The sequence below is a fragment of the Ipomoea nil genome, unplaced genomic scaffold (assembly GCF_001879475.1).
Source record: "Ipomoea nil cultivar Tokyo-kokei standard unplaced genomic scaffold, Asagao_1.1 scaffold0805, whole genome shotgun sequence".
Taxonomy (NCBI): domain Eukaryota; kingdom Viridiplantae; phylum Streptophyta; class Magnoliopsida; order Solanales; family Convolvulaceae; genus Ipomoea; species Ipomoea nil.
Window position 1 is genome coordinate 630,619 of NW_017617233.1, and position 20,145 is coordinate 650,763.

At 37.3% G+C, this 20,145-nt stretch overlaps 3 protein-coding genes across 3 annotated transcripts; 1 reads left to right on the forward strand and 2 right to left on the reverse strand.

Moving 5' to 3' along the window:
* Window positions 1-804: 804 nt before the first annotated feature.
* On the forward strand, window positions 805-4,759 carry LOC109177705 (THO complex subunit 4D). The gene is made up of 7 exons (XM_019327137.1): window positions 805-1,151; window positions 1,531-1,728; window positions 2,500-2,628; window positions 2,714-2,782; window positions 3,427-3,608; window positions 4,225-4,287; window positions 4,438-4,759. Exons 2-7 carry the CDS (start codon window positions 1,585-1,587, stop codon window positions 4,547-4,549), a joined length of 699 nt encoding a protein of 232 aa, XP_019182682.1. The 5' UTR covers window positions 805-1,151; window positions 1,531-1,584; the 3' UTR covers window positions 4,550-4,759.
* Window positions 4,760-5,749: 990 nt separating this feature from the next.
* Window positions 5,750-8,188, reverse strand: LOC109177703. The gene is made up of 4 exons (XM_019327135.1): window positions 7,431-8,188; window positions 7,291-7,349; window positions 6,423-6,551; window positions 5,750-6,336 (listed from the first exon to the last, which is right to left on the reverse strand). The coding sequence occupies exons 1-4, from the start codon at window positions 8,127-8,129 to the stop codon at window positions 5,871-5,873; spliced, it is 1,353 nt and encodes a 450-aa protein (XP_019182680.1). The 5' UTR covers window positions 8,130-8,188; the 3' UTR covers window positions 5,750-5,870.
* Window positions 8,189-11,728: 3,540 nt separating this feature from the next.
* On the reverse strand, window positions 11,729-15,315 carry LOC109177702 (glucan endo-1,3-beta-glucosidase 2-like). Its single transcript, XM_019327134.1, has 4 exons — window positions 14,824-15,315; window positions 12,399-13,652; window positions 12,275-12,299; window positions 11,729-12,154 (listed from the first exon to the last, which is right to left on the reverse strand). The coding sequence occupies exons 1-4, from the start codon at window positions 14,885-14,887 to the stop codon at window positions 12,001-12,003; spliced, it is 1,497 nt and encodes a 498-aa protein (XP_019182679.1). The 5' UTR covers window positions 14,888-15,315; the 3' UTR covers window positions 11,729-12,000.
* Between the last annotated feature and the right edge of the window lie 4,830 nt (window positions 15,316-20,145).

Here is a 20,145-nt window from a genome sequence, read left to right on the forward strand (position 1 = left end):
TACTGCACAAACTCATTAGGTCCACACCATGATCGCTCCTGATGCGGTATAAATCCAATGGGCCCGAGGCCCAAGAAAATAGGAGGAAATGAGCTAGAGGTTGGGTTTGCCGTAATAAGCCCCAAAAAGGGAATAAGAGGGAATCTATATTGTGGGCCATGAGCAGGCCCGGGGGAGAACGCAGCCGAATGAGGAACCGAGTCCCGGGAGTCAGCACAGACAACGGTCGGCACGAATGAGAGTCGGTTTAGTATATGACCGTTGCCATTTAAGGAACGCCATTTAATACGAGTCGACCCGGCCGTTGAGGAGGTCTAGTAACGGCGACCCAACGGCCCTTAGCCTTAATAGCTCAATTATTTCACATTTATGTTTGTATTTAAATTAGCAAGGGGCGGCCACCTATAAAGAGGCTCCCTTGGAGAGTGTAGAGTCAAGTCTTTGGGGAACCGAAAAAACTACCAAAAAGTTGAATATAGACAAAATTTATAGCTATCCCTCTTTTACTAGCTTCTAGTTTAATTTCTGATAAATCCACCAACTACGGTTGTGTAGGACCTCATTGGACCCAAAAGTCCTAAAAGCAACATCTCCGATATAGAGATTCATTAATTTTTTGTTTCACCACAAAGTATAAACCATGTAAATATAATGTACATTCTTTAAAGTCTATAAAAACAACTATGCATTATTGCATAACACATATCAATTCATGGAAATTGTCATTCTAGATAAGCCCAGGTATATGAAAGCAATTTATTTGCAACTTATGAATGAAATTGAAAGCAACCCAAGAACTTTGATTTAGCAATTTCACGGCAGGCCCAAGTCCAAATTGACGCCAAAACTGAAAGTCGGTCTTCTTCCACGCAATCCCCCCCAAACACCACTGCAACGCTGCACCTCCACTCTTCCTTTCCCAACGCTTTTTTTACCTTTTTCGGTCTCCCTGCTCTGCTACGCTTTTACACTCTTTCTACTCCATCTTCTCCGTCAATCAAGCTACATAATCATTATACTATACATGTATTTCGTCCTCTTTCAAGCGTCGATTGAACATACTGCGTAGCTTTGGTCCCCATCGACTAGTCCGCTTCAAAATCGCTGATTTTTTTCCAGAATTACTGTTTGGGGGTTGCTCCCAGATTCGGGTAATTTCGTGTTCGTGTAGTTTTTTATAGGTTAGCATCGCTAGTGCCTGCGAATTAATGTGATTATTTGTAAATTTTGTTGTTTGGTGGGCATGAATTTGTTGGCGCATCAATGTTTAATCTTGACCCGTATGAAATACATAGTATTTTTTAAATCATCAGTTTATTGCATATATTGTGTTTTGAACTGCTTTTGGTTTGTATTTTTTAAGTTATCTTTTACTCCATCTATAGATTTTTGTTAGTCAATGTCTTTGTTTTTTTAATGTTGGGAAAGCTGAAGTTTTAATGTTTATTTTGGATATAAGTGATGAAGCTATTGTTTTGCTAGTGATTCTGACAGTATTATTTTGCATGTGTTTGATCCCATCATTTACAGATTGTTATTTGAGATTTGGAGGTGCTGGTCTGCTTGCCTGGTAGTTTTATTGATATGGCCAGAGGTAGGGGACAAGGGAGGCCATGGCGTGGAAGAGGGTCTGGGGGATCACTTAGAGGTGGAAGAACTACTGGAGCTCCTCGTAATAGAGGGCCATTTGATCTGCATGCTAGGCCATCATCTCACACTATTGCCAAGGCAAGCTCAAAATAGATGGATATCTTTTTGATCCCTTAAACATTTTGATATGCTTATAAAAAAAATGAAGCATGTCCCTCTTTTGCTTAAGAAATTCCGTCATGAGAGATTCTGGTACTATTGAGTCAAGGAGAATTCCCACTTTGGCTTGGTCATAGTGTGTTATATCGTGGTGCAATTATTTGGCTATCTTTGAGATCTATATCTCTTTGCAGTATTTTCTTGATGGAGTTTTACAATGCATTAATTTCTGAAAAGCCGGAGGTCTTTGATGGCCCCATTGAGGCATATCTTGTTAAAACCAATCTAGAGGGGGATGAACTTTAAGAGCAGTCACTAATCCTTATTATTTAGTAGCAATTGAGGCAGTTCTCATTACTGCTTTAGATGGGAGTTTGTGAGGGGTTTGATTGCTGCATGTGGAATTATTTTGGATTCAGATGTTATGCTGCATCCCAACCCATGGCCTTCTGCAAAGGTGGCTTCCTTCTTGAACCTTGGAACTGGAGCTCTCACCTTTTGTGTTATAACTGGTTAATGTGCTGCAGATCAAATTCTCGAGTTCCGTTTACACTTATTTACCACAGTTGATTTCTCTTTGGGAAAAGTAACCATATAGATTTTCAGTGTAGCTTGATACAACTTCTACTATGATGGAACTTTGATTATATCTGATTTTTTTCCTGAAGATTGGTCAGTTATGTTATCATTTGGTAGTATGCTGACTCTTTTTTCCCAATCTGGATGTCATTTTGGGAATGCTTGCTTCAGTCTTTCCACAGAACAAATAACTTGCCGTGGCAGGGCCTTAGATCTACTGGGTTATTGTCAGGATTAGATACTGGGACAAAGTTATATGTTTCCAACTTGGACATTCTGGTTTCTAATGATGACATAAGGGTACAACACGAGCCATGTCTTTTCAATTATACACTGCAATAGTTTATTTGTAGAGGATTTGACAATAGTGGGACTTTAAACACAGGAACTCTTTTCTGAGATGGGAGAACTGATAAGATATGCGATCCACTATGACAAGTATGGACGCACCAGTGTAAGTTTAATATCTTATCGTATTGTTTGTTGGTGCATAATTTTATGTTAAGTGCTTTTTGTTGGATCTGTATTTTTATACGTTATTGCTTGACCAAGAAACCAACAATTTAATTCAAAACATCTTATTTTTGTGCATGGGTATCTTCTTTTGGCTTTCAACAGAGCAATTTTTTCAGTGACCTGTATGTCATGATGATTAGTTGAATATGCTTCCTTTAGGTGCTTTTAGATGGTTCCTTAAATAAGTGCAGAACTACAGTGCATACATTGGCATTTTTATTGTAGATAATAAAGTATACATTTCTCATGTATTTTTTCTCCCTTCTTCTTCTGACACCTGAAGGCTTATTACATGGAAATTATAATAAGTTTACATTTGTCTGATCTTTGCATTGTACTTTGAAAGGTTTGATGAAAGAAATAAGGTATGATAATTCTAGTTTTAGCATATTAATCATGTATTTCTGCTTTCATTTAGATAACTTAATCTAATGAGTTGTGCTGAATAGATTGTTTGCTATTTTCTATGATTGTCATGGTACATTCTGTTGTGGGCTTGTCTTTGTTATTTGCTTTGGCTTTTCACTTTCGTAGTTGGTAGTTTCAAGGTTGTTGAAGTTTGATTTGTCTGTTATATTATAGGGTTCAGCCGAGGTGGTTTTTGCAAGAAAAGGTGATGCGATGAAAGCAGTTAAGAGATACAACAATGTGCTGTTGGATGGGAGGCCTATGAAGATTGAAGTAATTGGCAACAAAGCAGAATTTCCTCTGCTAACTGATGTGAAAGTGGTTGGAGGTGTGAGTGGGAGACAAGTTCTCGTGAAGTATGTCTTGATTTATCCTCTTTTTGCCATGTCTTTCTTTCGTTTTCACCCATTCATCTTACATTCTTCCCCTCTTCCTCGTCTCTTTCATGTTTGAGTTTGTTGCATTTGGGTAGGTTATCATATCCTTAAATATGAGGATTTAGGGGGCAACTCCAACCAAGTTAGTCGGGTTGTTGGCTCGGTAACCACAATGTTTCATGTTCAATTCTCACTGGGAGCGGGTTAATGGCTTATTGGCTTTCTTGGTTTGAGCCGGTCAGCTATGGGCAACCTAGGTTGGTTTACCTCCTTGTGGTCCTTTATCAACTAGAGTCACAAGGTGGGGTTTATTTAGTGCACACTATTGGGTAGTGGCTGCAGGTTTCCCTCGTCACCCAAAAAAAGGGACTTAAAACCCTTTATTTCCAGGTTGCAAGAAGCTTTTTGGCATTTTATATTGCTCTATTTCTCTTTACCAACTTACGGGCCTTTCTTTTCTGACTTATTAACAACACACATGGTTACCTCATTTTATCACTGTTTTTGGGTGCCTCCCTCTCGTTTTGTTTGTTATTAAGCCTTCTCTAAGTACAAATGTACAATGTAATAATTGTTACTATTTTGGTTTGTTCAGTCAGGCACGCGGTCCTGCTTGGACAAAAGGTGCTGCCGGTGGTGGCGCTATGCAGGGTTCTGGGTAAGGTCTTGACTTGCGTATATTTTACCCATGTTTAGTGCTGAACTGCTGACTTTGTTCAAGTGCATAGAGAAACTAAATACGAAAAACGAAAATTTCAGTTCTAGAACACTAACATTATATTCTCTGTTTTTTTTTTTTTTGGTTCAGCCAAAGGGGTGGTGGGAGATTGAGGAACAGACGTGGCCGACGCCAAGGTCGTGGATGGAAGAAGGCGGCTGTTGACCAGTCAGCCGATGACCTTGACATCGAGCTAACTTGAGCGCATATTGTTGGTTCTGAACCCCCCTAATATAAGCTTCTATAGCTCTATAGGTGTAGCTTTGGTTTTAGTCACTTCTCAAAGAATGCTGCTGCTAGAATCATTCTGCTGGTTGTAAATTTGTTTTGTGAAGGATTCTTCCCAGTACCAAACAATGCTGTAGACAACCTTATCTTATGCAGTAATGTTTATACTAATCTTCTTGTGTTAGATGCAGTATGGGTTTAGTTATACCATTGTTGATGATGACTAATACTAATCAATTTGGCCAAGAAAACTAACGGTCACTACCTAGGTAAGTCTCGCTTTAATAGACTTTCAGGTACTAAAATTATACTTTTTTAATTGATTTGAGACAATCAACTGTGGTTCAATTAGCTATGGGCAAAAATTAAAACTGTCTGTTTATTTTTTACGCATACAAATACAATTGCTGGATAAATACGCATAAAGTACTGATGCATATAGTCGGTCTGTCACAGCCATCAACCTGACGAGACTAAATTACTTGTGATCAACTGTCTTGTTCGTACCGGTAGGCCTCGCAACAAAAGAAGATACTTTCGGATCATCCTTGGAATCGCCTCGAAGGAAAGCCACCCGGCTGGTCTACTGTAGGTTGACCGGTCAACCTACAATGTGACACAACCTGCAAGCTAAAAAACATAACTTACACGACAAGTTATAGGGGCCAACTTGCACTTGTAGAACGGCGATTAACAGCTTGCAGGTGAGCAGGTCTGATGGCTCTGTCACCTCGACTAGTCAACTTACGCATAGCTGCAGAGCAACCGCCTAACTAAGCCAACAAGAAGACGTCACGTCAAGCCACTTGCAGCAGGTGCATTAAATGCGTAGATCGACTTAGTTAGTATAAATAGGAGGGTCTCTCCCTCACTTCTCATCTTCATCTCAGTACAACAACTTTCGACTACTTGTTATCTTCACTCCGTAATAGCAATCTCCTCATAAATTGCACTCTACAATTGCAATCTGCATCATTTGCAGCAACCCACTTGTAACCACTTGATACTTGTAATACTGCTCAGCCTCAGATTTGCTCAATCATCACCCGGTAGACCGATCCCCAGTAAATCGACCGATTGACCTACGAGCGCCCTCTTCAACTTGTTCGCAAATAAACATATTCGTAATGTAATCATAACCCCAGTTCAATTTACGCTATCAATAATAAAAGAATTTGCTAAAATCGACATCTTAGAGAAACTCGATATATTTACAATATAGAAAAAACTGGTATAATTACAAATACAATATACAAGAATCTCAAAAACACTAGCAAAAAAAGGTGCCAAAGAAATTAGTGAATAGCATTGGGATCCCTATGTAGTAACAATTGCCCTGATTCATCTTTCTTGAAAAGCTTCTCAACTAGTTCATGCCAGTTAGTTCTGCCATGGATGAACTTAGCTTTAAGTTCCAACACATCTTCACTCTGCACATAAGGCTCTGCAATGGTGGTCTGCTCCACAAACCCTTCACACTCCTCCTCTTCCCCCATCACAACAGCATGAGGTATCTTCAAACTCACAGCTCTCTCCATTGCATCCTTATGCTCCCTCTCAAAGCTCTGCTGTCTTTCCATCTTCTGCAGTTTCGGGGCGTCCTCTCTACTCGTCTCCTTCAGTCTCTGTAACGCCTTCTCAGCCTCTCTTTCGACCCAAACAATCGCGTGATCAGAGGTTGCGTTGCAGGACAAGATAACATGCTCGAACCTCCCATCAACCGGGATCGCACTTCTCACTTCTGGAGGAAACCTCCCACATCTGCATCATCAACAAGGAAATAAACAGGTTTCAGAAATGATGCCATCACTACTTTAAAGTTTAAACCATTCTGCAGAGTGACTTACCTGCAGAATTTCCTTTCCACAATGTGATACATTCTTCCAGGTGCATATAATCTTCTGGGATCTTGGAGCTTTGCAGTTTCAGATACAAATGTATCTCTCATGCACACTAGAAATAGCAAGCAGGGAAGACTGTTTAAAGCATTAATGGCAGGCTTATTGGATTATCATCAAAAGATTCATAGTAATTCACTTCAACCAATACAAGGAATAAATAAAACAAAAACATGTCAATCCAGCCAAGTTAATTAGAGTATTAGACTATTGACTTGGTACCCATATTGTTCTATTTGATTCTCAGTGGAAATGACATTTTGACCTTCCCTATTTGGTAAAATAATTAGCTTATCAATCAATTTTGACTTATTTGACTACCGTTAGCTGTTTGACTTAGTTAAACAATTAATATGAGTGTTTAATTAATTAGCTTTTTGTAACAACTTATTGCTCAAAAATACTAAAATTTAAAAAGCTGTTAAAAGTAGCTTTTTTGATCAGAGAACAATTTTGTATATAATCAGCTAAACTAATTTACCAAACACTTTTCTACAATTAGCTAATGCTATCAACTAGTCAAACCCACTAACCTAATCAACTAATAACTACCATTTACCAAATACCCCTTTTTTAAGGTTCAATTAGCTATAAGCCCTAGGTTAGTTTAGTAAATCTAGATTGGTTTGACCCCATTGGAAACGACCTGTTAGCTTACATGGCTGCATATTGACTTTTTTTTTTGTCTAAATTGGATATTGACCTTTTTATTTTGAGGCGATTAGACTAGTTTACTTCTGGTCTTTTGTCGGTTAGAGTACCGATTTTCCTCACTCGCTAATGAAATAATAATAAAAAAAAAAAAACAAGAACTAACCAGAATATGGATGAGAATATATCCTCCAATGGGGTAGGTGTCCTTGGCAAGAAATCATCCTAGAACATTACACAAAGTGACAACCTATGAATCTCCGAACAAATTTGAACAAAAAGATTGAATCTTTGACACCCACTAACCTGCAGCACAATCGAGTGTATTACATCGGCGTACTTAACAGCCAAGTTGAGAGACATGCACCGCGACGGCGCCACCGCATAACACGCGATTAGATTCCTGGGAATACCGCCTAATCTATCCATATGGTTAACGACGATCACCGCGAGCAGGGCTGCCACGCCGGCGCCTAAAGAATGCCCGGCGAAAACCATCCGGTAGCTCCTTCCGGTGTCCTCCCAGAGCCGCTTTAAAGTATCGGACTCGCTGTTCAGAACCCAAATCGCAGATTTTAGAAGCCCGGAGTGGACGTATCCGCCGTCGAACATTTGCCGGCCGAGGCGGTTGTCGAGGAGGACCTTGTAGTCGCTCTCTCTGGCCAAGTGGAGGCCGCGGATCGCCAGGACTATCTCACGGTGGTCGTGGTCGAGGTATATCATGTACGGCGGAACACGGCCGCGCGTTTCCTCGTAGCTCACGCGCTTGAAGACGCAGTCAGGGTTTAGCCCGTAGCCGCCGGCGGGCGGAAACTTCGGACTCCGGAGATCATCCTCGTAGTTAGCGAGAATTGTACGGCAGAGCCGGGGAACTGGCGAGAATTCCTCGACGGTAGCTGCCGGCCACGAAGCACTATCGTCGCCGCCGACGTAAGTGCACCGCCGCCAACCCCACCGCATGCAGCCCGCCACCACCACGCTCCCCACCCCACATGAAACCGACATAACAGAATCCTCGGTTTCTTCTTCCTTAAGTTTTACGATCGATGAATTGAATTAGATTAAACGGAATTCTTTTGAATTTAAGCATTATATTAACGGAGGAATTTGAAACAAAAATATTGGAAGAAACGCGTTGAATTTCAAAGATTATAACTTTCTTTAATTCCAAAAGCTTCAGCTAAGCCGTTGAATCTTCTTCTGCAGTTCTCCATGGAAGCTTCTAAGTTCTAACACAGTCATTTCCATGTTTTTATAATGAAAAAACATCCATTAAACATGTTAAACGAATTTAATAGAACGTTCTTAAATTCTAATGTTGGGCAAAGCTTAAATCTTCCAACAAATTAATTTTATTTATTTGAGTAAAAACTTTTTGTCATTGTTCAAAGAGTACATTAAATCAATTTGGTTATGTATTTCGTGGGTTTGTATTAAATAAATTTTGATTATTCTTCAAATATATGCATAGAAAAAATTTAATTTTATAATTATCAAGAGTATACTACATAAATTTTGTCTTGTAATTTATTCCAAAGAGATAAAAAGTTTAAATTATTCTAACTAAAAAGTTTAAAATTAAGAAGACTAATTCCACCAAATTTCTGTAATCCACCATCCCGCTCGGGCTTCAAGGTCCTCAATTCGAAAACTCATGTACATCAAATTTTATTATCTCTAATCCATTTAGACCTTTGTATTTTTTTTTTTTAATGTTACTGGCTCTATTACAATGTAGTATCTGTTCATACTTTCTCAACCTACTCAAACACAAAGAACCAGTAACACCTCGAGGTAAAAAGATCATCAAATTTAAAACTTTAATTTTGTTTACTTTAATTATGGTCTAGAGGTAAAAAGATCATCAAATTTAAAACATTAATTTTGTTTACTATAATTTGGTATACCAAAATGGTATTTTGGTACCTTTTTGGAGATGGTCTAAGGCAAAAGGATTAAAAACCTGCCTAAAATTGTTTCAAAAACATAATTTTGGATTGTTGGATGAGAGGGCAGTGTTCTCAGTCGAAGGCCATATATTTTCCACTTTTGAGGAACAAGCAGAAGAACGACGACTCCAGATTGAAACAGAAGGTAAAAAGACCAAATCCCCAGCTTCCACAGAACTGAAACAGCAGAGCTCTCATCTAAAAGACTCATAAAGCTCGCCATGGAAGCGAGAACAAATCTCCAGCTCAACCCAAAGCCACCGCCATCTCCACCAGCCCTCTTTCGGTGTGGTTAAAGCAAATGAATCATCATCGAACATCAGCCCAGAAAGAAGATTAATGCTTGCTCTAATAATTAGAAAAAGAAAATGTGAAACCTAAGAGAAAACGCAAGAATCCACGAAGAACGAATACTATCTGCGTGTCCATAGGTATCAGTAAAACGGATTTAATTTCGCATCGTTTCGTATTTCCTCTGCTACTGAACAGATCAGAGGAAATCATAGTAGATGCCTTCGAGTATGCTCCACGAGATTAATTACGGCGAAATGCAGAGATCTTGATTCTTGGTTTCATGAGATCTGTGTGCAAAAGGAATGGAAGCGAGAGTATTTAATGGGGAGAAGTAGGGTTTTTAGGTTACTAAAATAATGTTTTGATGCCTTTACTTTTGAAAGGATTATCAATTTGCCTAAAATTGTTTCAAAAACCTAATTTTAGATTTTGGATGAGAGGGCGGGCAGTGTTCTCAGTCGAAAGGCCAAAGATTTTCCACTTCCGAGGAACAGGCAGAAGAACGACGACTCCATGATTGAAGCAGAAGGTAAAAAGACCAAATCCCCGGGTTCCACAGAACTGAAACAGCAGAGCTCTCATCTAAAAGACTCATAAAGCTCCCCACCACAGCGCCATGGAAGCGAGAACAAATCTCCAGCTCAAACCAAAGCCGCCATCTCCACCGGCCCTCTTTCGGTGTGGTTAAAGCAAATCAATCATCATCGAACATCAGCCCAGAAAGAAGATTAATGCTCTAATAAATAGAAAATAAAAATGTGAAACATAAGAGAAAACGCAAGAATCAACGAAGAACGAATGCGATCTGCGTGTCCATAAGTATCAGAAAAACGGATTTGATTTCGCATCCTTTCGTATTTCCTCTGCTACTGAACAGATCAGAGGAAATCATAGGAGATGCCTTGCGAACCGCATAACATTTTTTTAAAAGAGAAACATAGAAAGCAAAGATCTTGCTTCTTCTTCTTCATGAGATCTGTGTTGCAAAAGGAATGGAAGCAAGAGTATTTAATGGGGAAGAAAGTAGGGTTTTCAGGTTAGTTATATCATATGGGCGTGAAAACAGCCATGGGCTTTGCAACAATAAATATATAATATGGGCTTGCAATTATATAGATTTGATTATCGGGCATATATCACATAATTTTATTGAGGATATTAAGGCAATTGTTATACCATGGATAATGATATTCAATTAACATATTTTGTATTTATCGTTAACAGTTTTTGTATATGTAACAAATAACTTGATAATTGCTGACACATAATATAATAGTTACATGTACAAAAACTATCAACTGCAGCAATCGTTATGCTGTGCATCCGTATGCACCATGCATGGTGCATACGGATGTCAAAACGACGTCGTTTTGTTAAAAAACGCGCGTCTTCCCTTTAAAAAAATTCAGGTTCGATTCCCAGCAACAACATTATATTGTTCATTCATTCTGAAATTTTAGTTCATGGATTATGGAATTATAGTTCATTGATTATGGAATTATAGTTCATTGATTATGGAATTATAGTTCATCGATTCTGAAATTTTAGTTTATAGATTATGGAATTTTAGTTCATTCATTCTGGAATTTTTAGTTCATAGATTAGATTATGGAATTATAGTTCATCGATTATGGAATTATAGTTATCGATTATGGAATTATAGTTCATCGATTATGGAATTATAGTTCATATGTTGTTGCTGGGAATCGAACCTGATTTTTTTTTTTTAAGGGGAGACGCACGTTTTATTAAAACGACGTCGTTTTTGCATCCGTATGCACCATGCATGGTGCATACGGATGCACAACATAATTTGCCCAACTGCAGGTACAGAATGTGTCTAGATATAGAATCAGACTCGATAATTGCTGACACATAATATGATAGTTACAGGTACAGAATGTTTCAATTATATATATATATATATATATATATATATATATATATACACATAATTTAAAGGTTATTTTTAGACCACGGTCTAGACTTTGGTCCATGGTATAATTGACAAGTGCTTAAGTGTGTAATGGTCAATATTGTAATGTCGACCATGATCATATATACATTTTTAATACTTTTTTTTTTGAATGCTACTAGCTCTATTACATTGTAGTATCTGTTCATATACTTTCTCAACCTACTGAAACACAAAGAGCTAATAACGCCTCCACTGAGGCTCGAACTTACAACCTTCCAAATGGAAGTCCAACCCGGGTACCATTGGACCACATAGTCCTGGTATATACATTTTTAATACATTGAATGTATATTATTTGGTAATTTCAGTCTCAATGTATAAAATACCAATTTTGATCCCACAAGTATTAACGGTAAACCTTAAACCAGCCAAAAGCACGTATGCTGCAGCTCAAGAACATTCAAATGTACCAAAATACAACAACCAAAAAAAGAAGTTATTTTAGTACCCAATTTGAATGCATTCAACTACCCAAGGAAAGCCTGTTTCCAAATGTAAACTGGTTCTGTACAAAAAAATGACCATATTCTCACCAAAATTTTGCTCATCAAGAAGACCACCCCCCAAGGCTAGGCTCCATCATCCTACCTCCCCTTTCAATACGATCAACAACACTACATTCAATTATAACTCGTGCAGCCTATATGCAGGCTGGCTACAAGAGAGTCGCGCTCCATCCTAAAATCCCGAGCATGATGTGTGCCACGAAGGACTTGAAGTTCAAGTTCTGCGTCGTTTGGGAGCCTGACGTGATGTTAGCACCTATGCCCGAAGCTGTGCTGTTCAAAAACGTGCCATTTTTCCCGCCTCTGCATCACCATAGTTGCATATAGAGAGGGTAAGAAATTAAATAGGTTTATATATATTGTCACAAATATTCGTGAACTTAACACTGATTATATACTATATAGACAGAAATGAGAAATTACCTCCCGAATAGACATGAACCGTGGCCTGCAGCACCATGATACAAGAGTACAAAGTCAAGTTATGCTCTCATTTCACGAAATAGCAATGAAAAAAAAAAAAGCAGAAAAAATTAAGAAAGCTTACTAGGGTTAGTTGTAGTTACAGTAGCCACCCCGTTAAAGTCACAAGTCCCGGGGGCCTTCCCCATCTTCTGATAATAAGCGTCGAAAGCATATGTGGCGTGAGCTGCCACGGTATCAGGTTCATAGCACGGTCCTCCCTGCATCAATGGCGAACAAACCACTTTCCCCGGTCCACAAGCCCAATCGAGAGCAGCCTGCAGCATTTTATGATCAGCCCCTTCTTTCGCAATACAAAACGTGTCGTTTGTGGTATCATTTGCTAGCACAGATCCTGATCCAGTGAGGCGTAGGATATACACAGGTCTCCCGTCTGCATCGAACAATCCCCAGTTCTTCTCGGACAGAGGACCGGACTTAATGTCTTCATTATACAGCTCATAAATGTATGTACTAACAGCAATCCCAGGATGTTTTGGAGTCCCGGTTTTGTTTATCACGTGCTTTACCAAATTGCTGTTGTAGGTGTTGGCGTTATCTAACGTGGCATCGGGCTCGTGAGAGTCACCTCTCGATGGCCAGCCCGACTCGGACACCACGACAGGAATGCTCGTGAAGTTAAGATCAGCCATTGCAAAGTAAGCAGCGTCGACCATAGCATCAAACACGTTGGTATAGTGGAGGAGGGTGTTGGAATCCACGGCTTCTTTGGTAGCAGAAAGGGGCTTGAAGAGAGCATAATCGAGGGGAATAACGCCATTCGATTGCATATACTCGTAATAAGGGTATACATTGAGCATAAAAAACGAGCCAGTAGATTGCAGGAAATTAAGCATTGGGACCAAGACGGGTTTCCAGGAGTGGTTAAAGAAGGCCTGGGACGGGGGGAAGGAGTCGAGGATTATGGACGAAGCAAGAGGGCTCGAAACTTTCACTTGCCTGTCGAGGTTGGACGCCACGAGAGCTGAATGAATGAACCTGAGGGCAGTGACAAGGACACGCCCAGCATTTGGGAGGGACGATGGAACCTCGGACCCAACACAAATAGTTGTAATGTTGGTGGCTGGATAATGTGCCACAACATTTTGCGAGACCCAATTTGCAGCAGTGGAATTGGATTGCCCGATGCCAAGAAGCTGCTCGTTGGGGACCGAGATAGCAACGTTGATGCCTGTATTAGCAAGTGCTAAGAGCATGCCTCGGTCTGCATTATACAGCCTGACATGACGAATTTGCTGGGCTTTGAGAAGTGCAACTACTTGCGTCGGGTGTGGCATGTCTGACAGGTCGGTTCCTATGTTCACACCAACGAACGCATCTACGTGGAAAACCCCCACAACATAACACAATTAGTATCAATTCAGTTCTCTTCAAAAACCACACACATATCACAAAATTAGACATATCCTTTGTACATGTTAGAGACACTTGCACTTGCAAGATCCAAGTACTAGGTTTCAGGGAATATGAAAAATGTGGCAGTAATCCTTTCCACTTTAGGAACCAGTATCAATACAGCTTACTGCTCGAGGGTCAGGTCATGGCTTGATACTAAATTGAAGCATGTGCTCCATCTCAACAAAAAATCTAAGCTAATAGTTGGACTGCACATTAATGGTAAATAAAAGACACCACCTAAAAGACAAGATGAGCTGGAAACAATGCTCCTTTTGATTATGATCTTTTGTTTTGTTCTTACCTATGCCATACAAATCCTCCTCTATCAAGAGAAAACAATAGTAAAAAACAGACAAATGGGCAACACTACATGTGTTCTCTATTCGTCCAAATGTGTATAATGAAGATTGAAGACTAGCAAAGATTCCTTTCGGCTAAGCTAAGGCAATACAAAATCGACGAAAAATCAATCATTCTACTTCTTTCAAGCTTACATAAAACTACTGTCTAAACTGCAGACCTTTTTTTTCCTTAATGCACTAATGTTTTTTCTCAATGTCCTAACAAAGACAGCTGTTTTGTCCATCTTTTTTGCCTTTGCTTAGGTCCACAATTTTCTTGATTTCACATTTCCACTTCAAAAGACACAACAACAACCCCAGCCAAGTTAGTCAGAACGGCCACAAAATTACAAATTAGAACGACCTATTGGCCTTCTTGGTTTGAATTGACCATGGGTTTGCGTACCCAATAACCACACTCAGATAGTGGCTGATAGTTTTCCCGTCACTCGAAAAAGACACAGACATTAAGGTATATTGTAAGACAAAACATTAATCAATCCTAAACTATTAACATCTCTTTAGTTCAATGTTGCAGCTTTGCCTAAAGCTCACAGAACACTACTCCAGTCAACCTAGTACTAGTTCACACATTGAGTTCCCTTTCCTTTCAAATAAAATAGGTCTGCAGAATAAGATAAAGTGTACCTAATGTGCCATTAATGAAAAAACAACTACCAACCAAAATAGGGTTTTTTAAAGAACAAAAACACAAAGAAAATATCACATAAACATTAAGAAGTGCCTCACCTTCATCAGCATAAACAGCAGAAACTGCCAAGAACACCAGTAGCAGGAGAAAGAGAAACCCCATATCTCAAACCCAGTTCTTCTTCTTCTTCAACCTCTACAAAGCAAAAACTGGGGAGAAAAATGGCAGCCAAGAAACACTGGTGGGAAAGTAAATGCAGTGAGAGAGAGAGATTGGATACAGAATCAAGAAAAAGGAAGGTGTGGGGGTATTTAATTGAAGGGAGGGGAGAAATGATAATTGCACTGATCACATGGAAGTCTTGTCAGACAATCTACCGGTCAAGAATCCATCATTTTTGTGGTTTTTAACATTCCCCATAAGTTTCTCTCTGATCTGGCTTTTTTGAAATTTAACTGCCCCTCTTGCAAGTTGCAAAGGGCTAATCTTGTAATAACCTCCTCTTCGATCTTCTTCTCCACCTCCACTTTTCGCAAAGTCCCAGAACAGTGAACAGAGGAACAGCATGGGGCTTGGGAGTATCTGCTTTCATGGAAACAAAGCAACTTTGTTGGGAACCGTTACTGCCCTCTCTAATAAGGAAACTACAATTGTCCAAACCGTTAACTTTAAAACTACAAAGTTTTAAATTTGACACTTAATATAAACTAGGGAAAAGAGTCAAATTGGCCCCATAAGTCAAGTGGATAGTACAATTGGATCCTCTAAGTGAAAAAAGCTCCATTCAAATCTCCTAAACCTGTAAAATTGTTCAATTAAGTCCAATATGACTTGTTTAACAGGTTAAATTGATATGGTGTTGACACGTGTCTTTCTTATTTTATTTTTTAAAATAAATATTTTTATTTATTAAAAATATTATTTTTTTAATTAATTAATTAATTATAATAATAATAATACTTTAAAAATTAAAAAAAAATTCACCGAGCCAGTGGTTGTCTTCTTTCTTCACGGACAGTCGTGGCCATCCGGCCACAGCCGTCTAAGGAAGTAAGGAAGACGGCCAGACGTCCATGGCCGCCTTCCTTAGACGATTGTGAAGAAGGAAGATAGCCACTAGCTGTCCAGTGCAGACAATCGGGGGTTGTTTCTTTTTTTTTTTTTTTTTTTTTAAAATTATTATTTTTAATTTTTAATTATTATTATTATTTTAATTAATTAATTTATAATAAATAATATTTTTAATTTTTAAAAAATAAAATAAGGACACGTGTCAACACCATATCGATTTAACCTGATAAACAAGTCATATTGGACTTAATTGAACAATTTTACCGGTTTAGGGAACTTGAATGGAGCTTTTTTCACTTAGGGGATCCAATTGCACTATCCACTTGACTTAGGGGGCCAACTTGACACTTTTCCCTATAAACTATGACTTAAAACCAATCAAGATCCTTCGAGTACACTGGTTCTGTCACTTATGATCCTAAACATTCAAATTAATCCTTCGTAATCCTTGAAATTTTAAAAATGACATACAATAATTATGCTGTTAGTATTTCCCGTCAAAGCGGTGAAATGAAAGGACATTTAGACCTTTCACAATTTTCTCACGGATATCAATTAAGATCATAAAACAAAAGTTGACAGAAATTACGAAATCAAATTTATTTAGTATACACTCTTAAATAGAGTGATGGTGAATTTTCAAGTTATACAAATAAGGAAATCTGATGGTGAACCCTGAACAATATGTCTACGGATTCAATATTTATATACAGAAAAAATGTCATTTTTTGTGCAAAAAATATTATAAAAAATCAAATTTGGTATAAAAATGATATTATTTCTCAAAGAAAATATTCAATCAGATCAAGTGGGGAGGGAGTGGCAATGTGGTATTTGGGGCGCAAGTACAAGAGTGGGACCAGGATCCGACAACAAAGAACATAGCTTACACTGTCGGGACAAAGAATACAGCTGTTCTCCAACGGTCACATCATTTTACTCTTCACTTCTCACCCTTAATGGTAATATTGAACGGTTAATACTTTTTTTTTTTTTTGAACGGTTAATACTTAAAAATTGTAGTTTGCTATGAGTACTGGAGTGAGTGAAATATTTTTTTGGAATAAGGGTCAAATAGATCATTGAACTGCACATCAAATTACAATTAGATAATCGAATTAAAAAAATATGCAATTAAGTTTTTGAACTATACAAATTTCTGCAATTAGGTCTAAATTGACCTGTTTACCTATTATGTAGGTTTTAAATTTTAAAAATAATTTTAAACAAAAAAAAAAAAAAGACGGCCGGAGACGATTTCGTCGGACTTCGTCCCCATGGCTGAAGACGAAGTTCTTCATCTCCTGCCATTGAGACGAATCGTCTCCGGCCGTTCTGTTTTTTAATTTTTAATTAATTTTTTGTTTAAAATTATTTTTAAAATCCACAACTTTCACGTCAGCAAAGTATTAGGTAAACATGTCATTTTAGACCTAATTGCATGAATTTGTGTAGTTTAGGGACCCAATTGTACTTTTTTTGAGTTCGATGACCTAGTTGCAACTTGGTGTGCAGTTCAGTGGCCTATTTGCCCTTTATTCCTATTATTTTTGTATAAGAATGTTAGTAATTTGATTCTTACTCATATTTTTTTAGTCGAATTTATGTAATTTATAAAAATAATGTGCTTTTAATGTATTAAAATGCAAGAGATGTACATATTATATAATGTACATTCAGTACACAAATAATATACATTTAATATATTAAAAATATACTTTTTGTTATGGTCCACCCAGCACTGTGTGGATGGTGCACACAATAATTTGCCTGGAATATGGAACTCAAACTGGGAAGGCCCATGGATAGCTCATTGGACCTCCCATGAAATTAATATATGACCAAACTCAACCGCAAGGAGAGTGGTCCGTTGGGTATGCAATAGCCCAAGCACTCAAATTGGTGAACCCAAATCCAAGTTTTTGTTGGCTTGTAGGCCTTAGGGTTCATGTGGTCCAATGTGTAAACAAAACATCCAAACTAAACAATATAATGCTTAATTAGCTTCTCTAAAAAATAGTTCTATGGTTCTACCTTATCATTTCTTAGAGAACTAATATGGTGTCCACTAGGTAGGGATGGCAGTAGAGGTGACCGTGGTTGAAGGGGCAGACCGCAGACATCAGATATCTCAATTTTGTCAGACTAATCATGAACTGTATAAGCTTACTTTCTAAACTTATAAGAAGATAAATCGAATTCACCAAGTGTTAAGACGCACATTAGATTGATCATACATTTCTATGTGTAAGGGTTACAATATAATCATATGGGTAGAATCATACAACGTTAAGTTGGTCTACAGAGGATAATGTTTGTTTACATAAAGAATAGTAGTATGTGTACTTTAATTTGCTTTATATAATTATTATATATTATATATGATATGATAAAACCAGTCATCATCATCATCATTATTACAACTGAATAGTTGACACCATGTAACATTATTGTATAATTATTGTAAGATATAAACGATAATTGTTAATGTTCGTATTGTGGGCCTCCTACTAATAATATCATATGTCAAAAAGACAATAATAGAATAATATAAGAGCATAAAACCTAGGGAAAATATATTAATAATAATCAAACTAATAATGTATAATGAAAATCCATGTTACTTTAATTTACGGAAAAGTTTATTGTTACGTTATTACTTGAAAGTGCGTTTCTAATGGAACTTATCTTGTGAACTTAATTGGTAAAAGATTATAAGGTCAATAGATAACTCTCACATGATGAATTGAATTTAAAACCTTGCTATTATCATGTTAACCGTTTGATAAACTTGATTAGGGTTATAAAAATAAAAATAAAAATCCATGTTCCTTGCGAACATGATTGGTCCGTTAATGCAACATTATTGAAGAAAACAACTTTTTTTTTGGGTACATCAACTTACATAATTTAGATGTAAGCCTTACATCATATATATATTATTTTTCCAATAACCAATACACACCCTCGAAAACCTAACAAAGTAATTCAAGTGACAAATGAGTTCTGTTTGTGAGGGAGTATTCTGAGATAATAATTCAAGTTTGATTCACACAAGTGACAATTCCCCTTGAACGAGGATAAAAAAAAAAAAAAAAAAAAAAAAAAAAAAAAAACTTTTGAGTATATTCATGAGGAATATACCAAATATACACATTTGCATAGTGACTGTGGTTTCATTTGTTTTCCAAGAATAAACAAACTCTACGTACATACATTCATTTAGTTACTATTTTAGTATCATTATTTTAGTAAAAGAACCGTATTTCTCAATTCTCTCTCCTTTCTCTTTCTCTTTCACGTCACATTTGAATATTTGACCCTATAAAAGAATTTCTAAAATCTACAATTGGCAATAGTTTTGTCCATTTTTGAAGTACATTAATAAGGTTATTATCTGACATGGAAAGTTTTCCTTAAAAGATTAGTGTTTGTCATTATTGTACTAAAAGTTAGCATACATTAAGAATCTTCCACTTTGAAAGTAGTATATGAATGCATTCTTGTCCAATTCCGCGGCTTGCGCTTATTCAACGTTCGCATATGAACATTCAAAAGGGAGCAATCTACTTTTTTATTTGATACCACGTAAAAGATATATTCAATAAATTTATACACTCTAGAGCGATGACGGTGAAATTGTTGTGATAATCACGTCACTCCTATTGAACCTTTTAAAATCATCTGAAATTTATGTGGTTGGAGTCGTCCATCACTCTAACCACTCCAATTACCGTGCATCAAATCGACATGACGTATATCGCAGAAAAACCTAATATTCTCAACTAAAAAAAAAAAAAAAAGTGATTGGAAACCTAACATGGGTTATGGTTTGGACTTAGAAATCAAATTTCTAACCACTTACTGCACTTTGAAAATTAAAAAGAAAAAATTGTTTGTGGTTATTTTTGACTAGTAGTCAAAACTAATCGGTTACACTGAGCACCAAGATTGTTGAAAATTTTGATACCTTGGCCAACTATCAAGTTTATATTCGAATGTATTTGCCAAGAGATCAAGTTTAAAGATGAAGTCATATATGCATTGTACAAATTTGTATTATTGAATATTTTGCATGCTTAGAATCGAAGTTTGATCAAAACACAATTTAAACATGATTTCAAATGCCACCACAACACGCATCTCTTAACCACTAACCAATTTAGTTGAATTGAGACCAAAGTGTAATGAGTGTGGAAATATGGGATTTTTTTGCAATATATATATATATATATATATATATATATATATATATATATATATATATATATATATATATATATATATATATATATTAGCAGACCCAGAATTTACGTTGAGTGGGGGCGAAAAAACAAAGGTAAAATGAA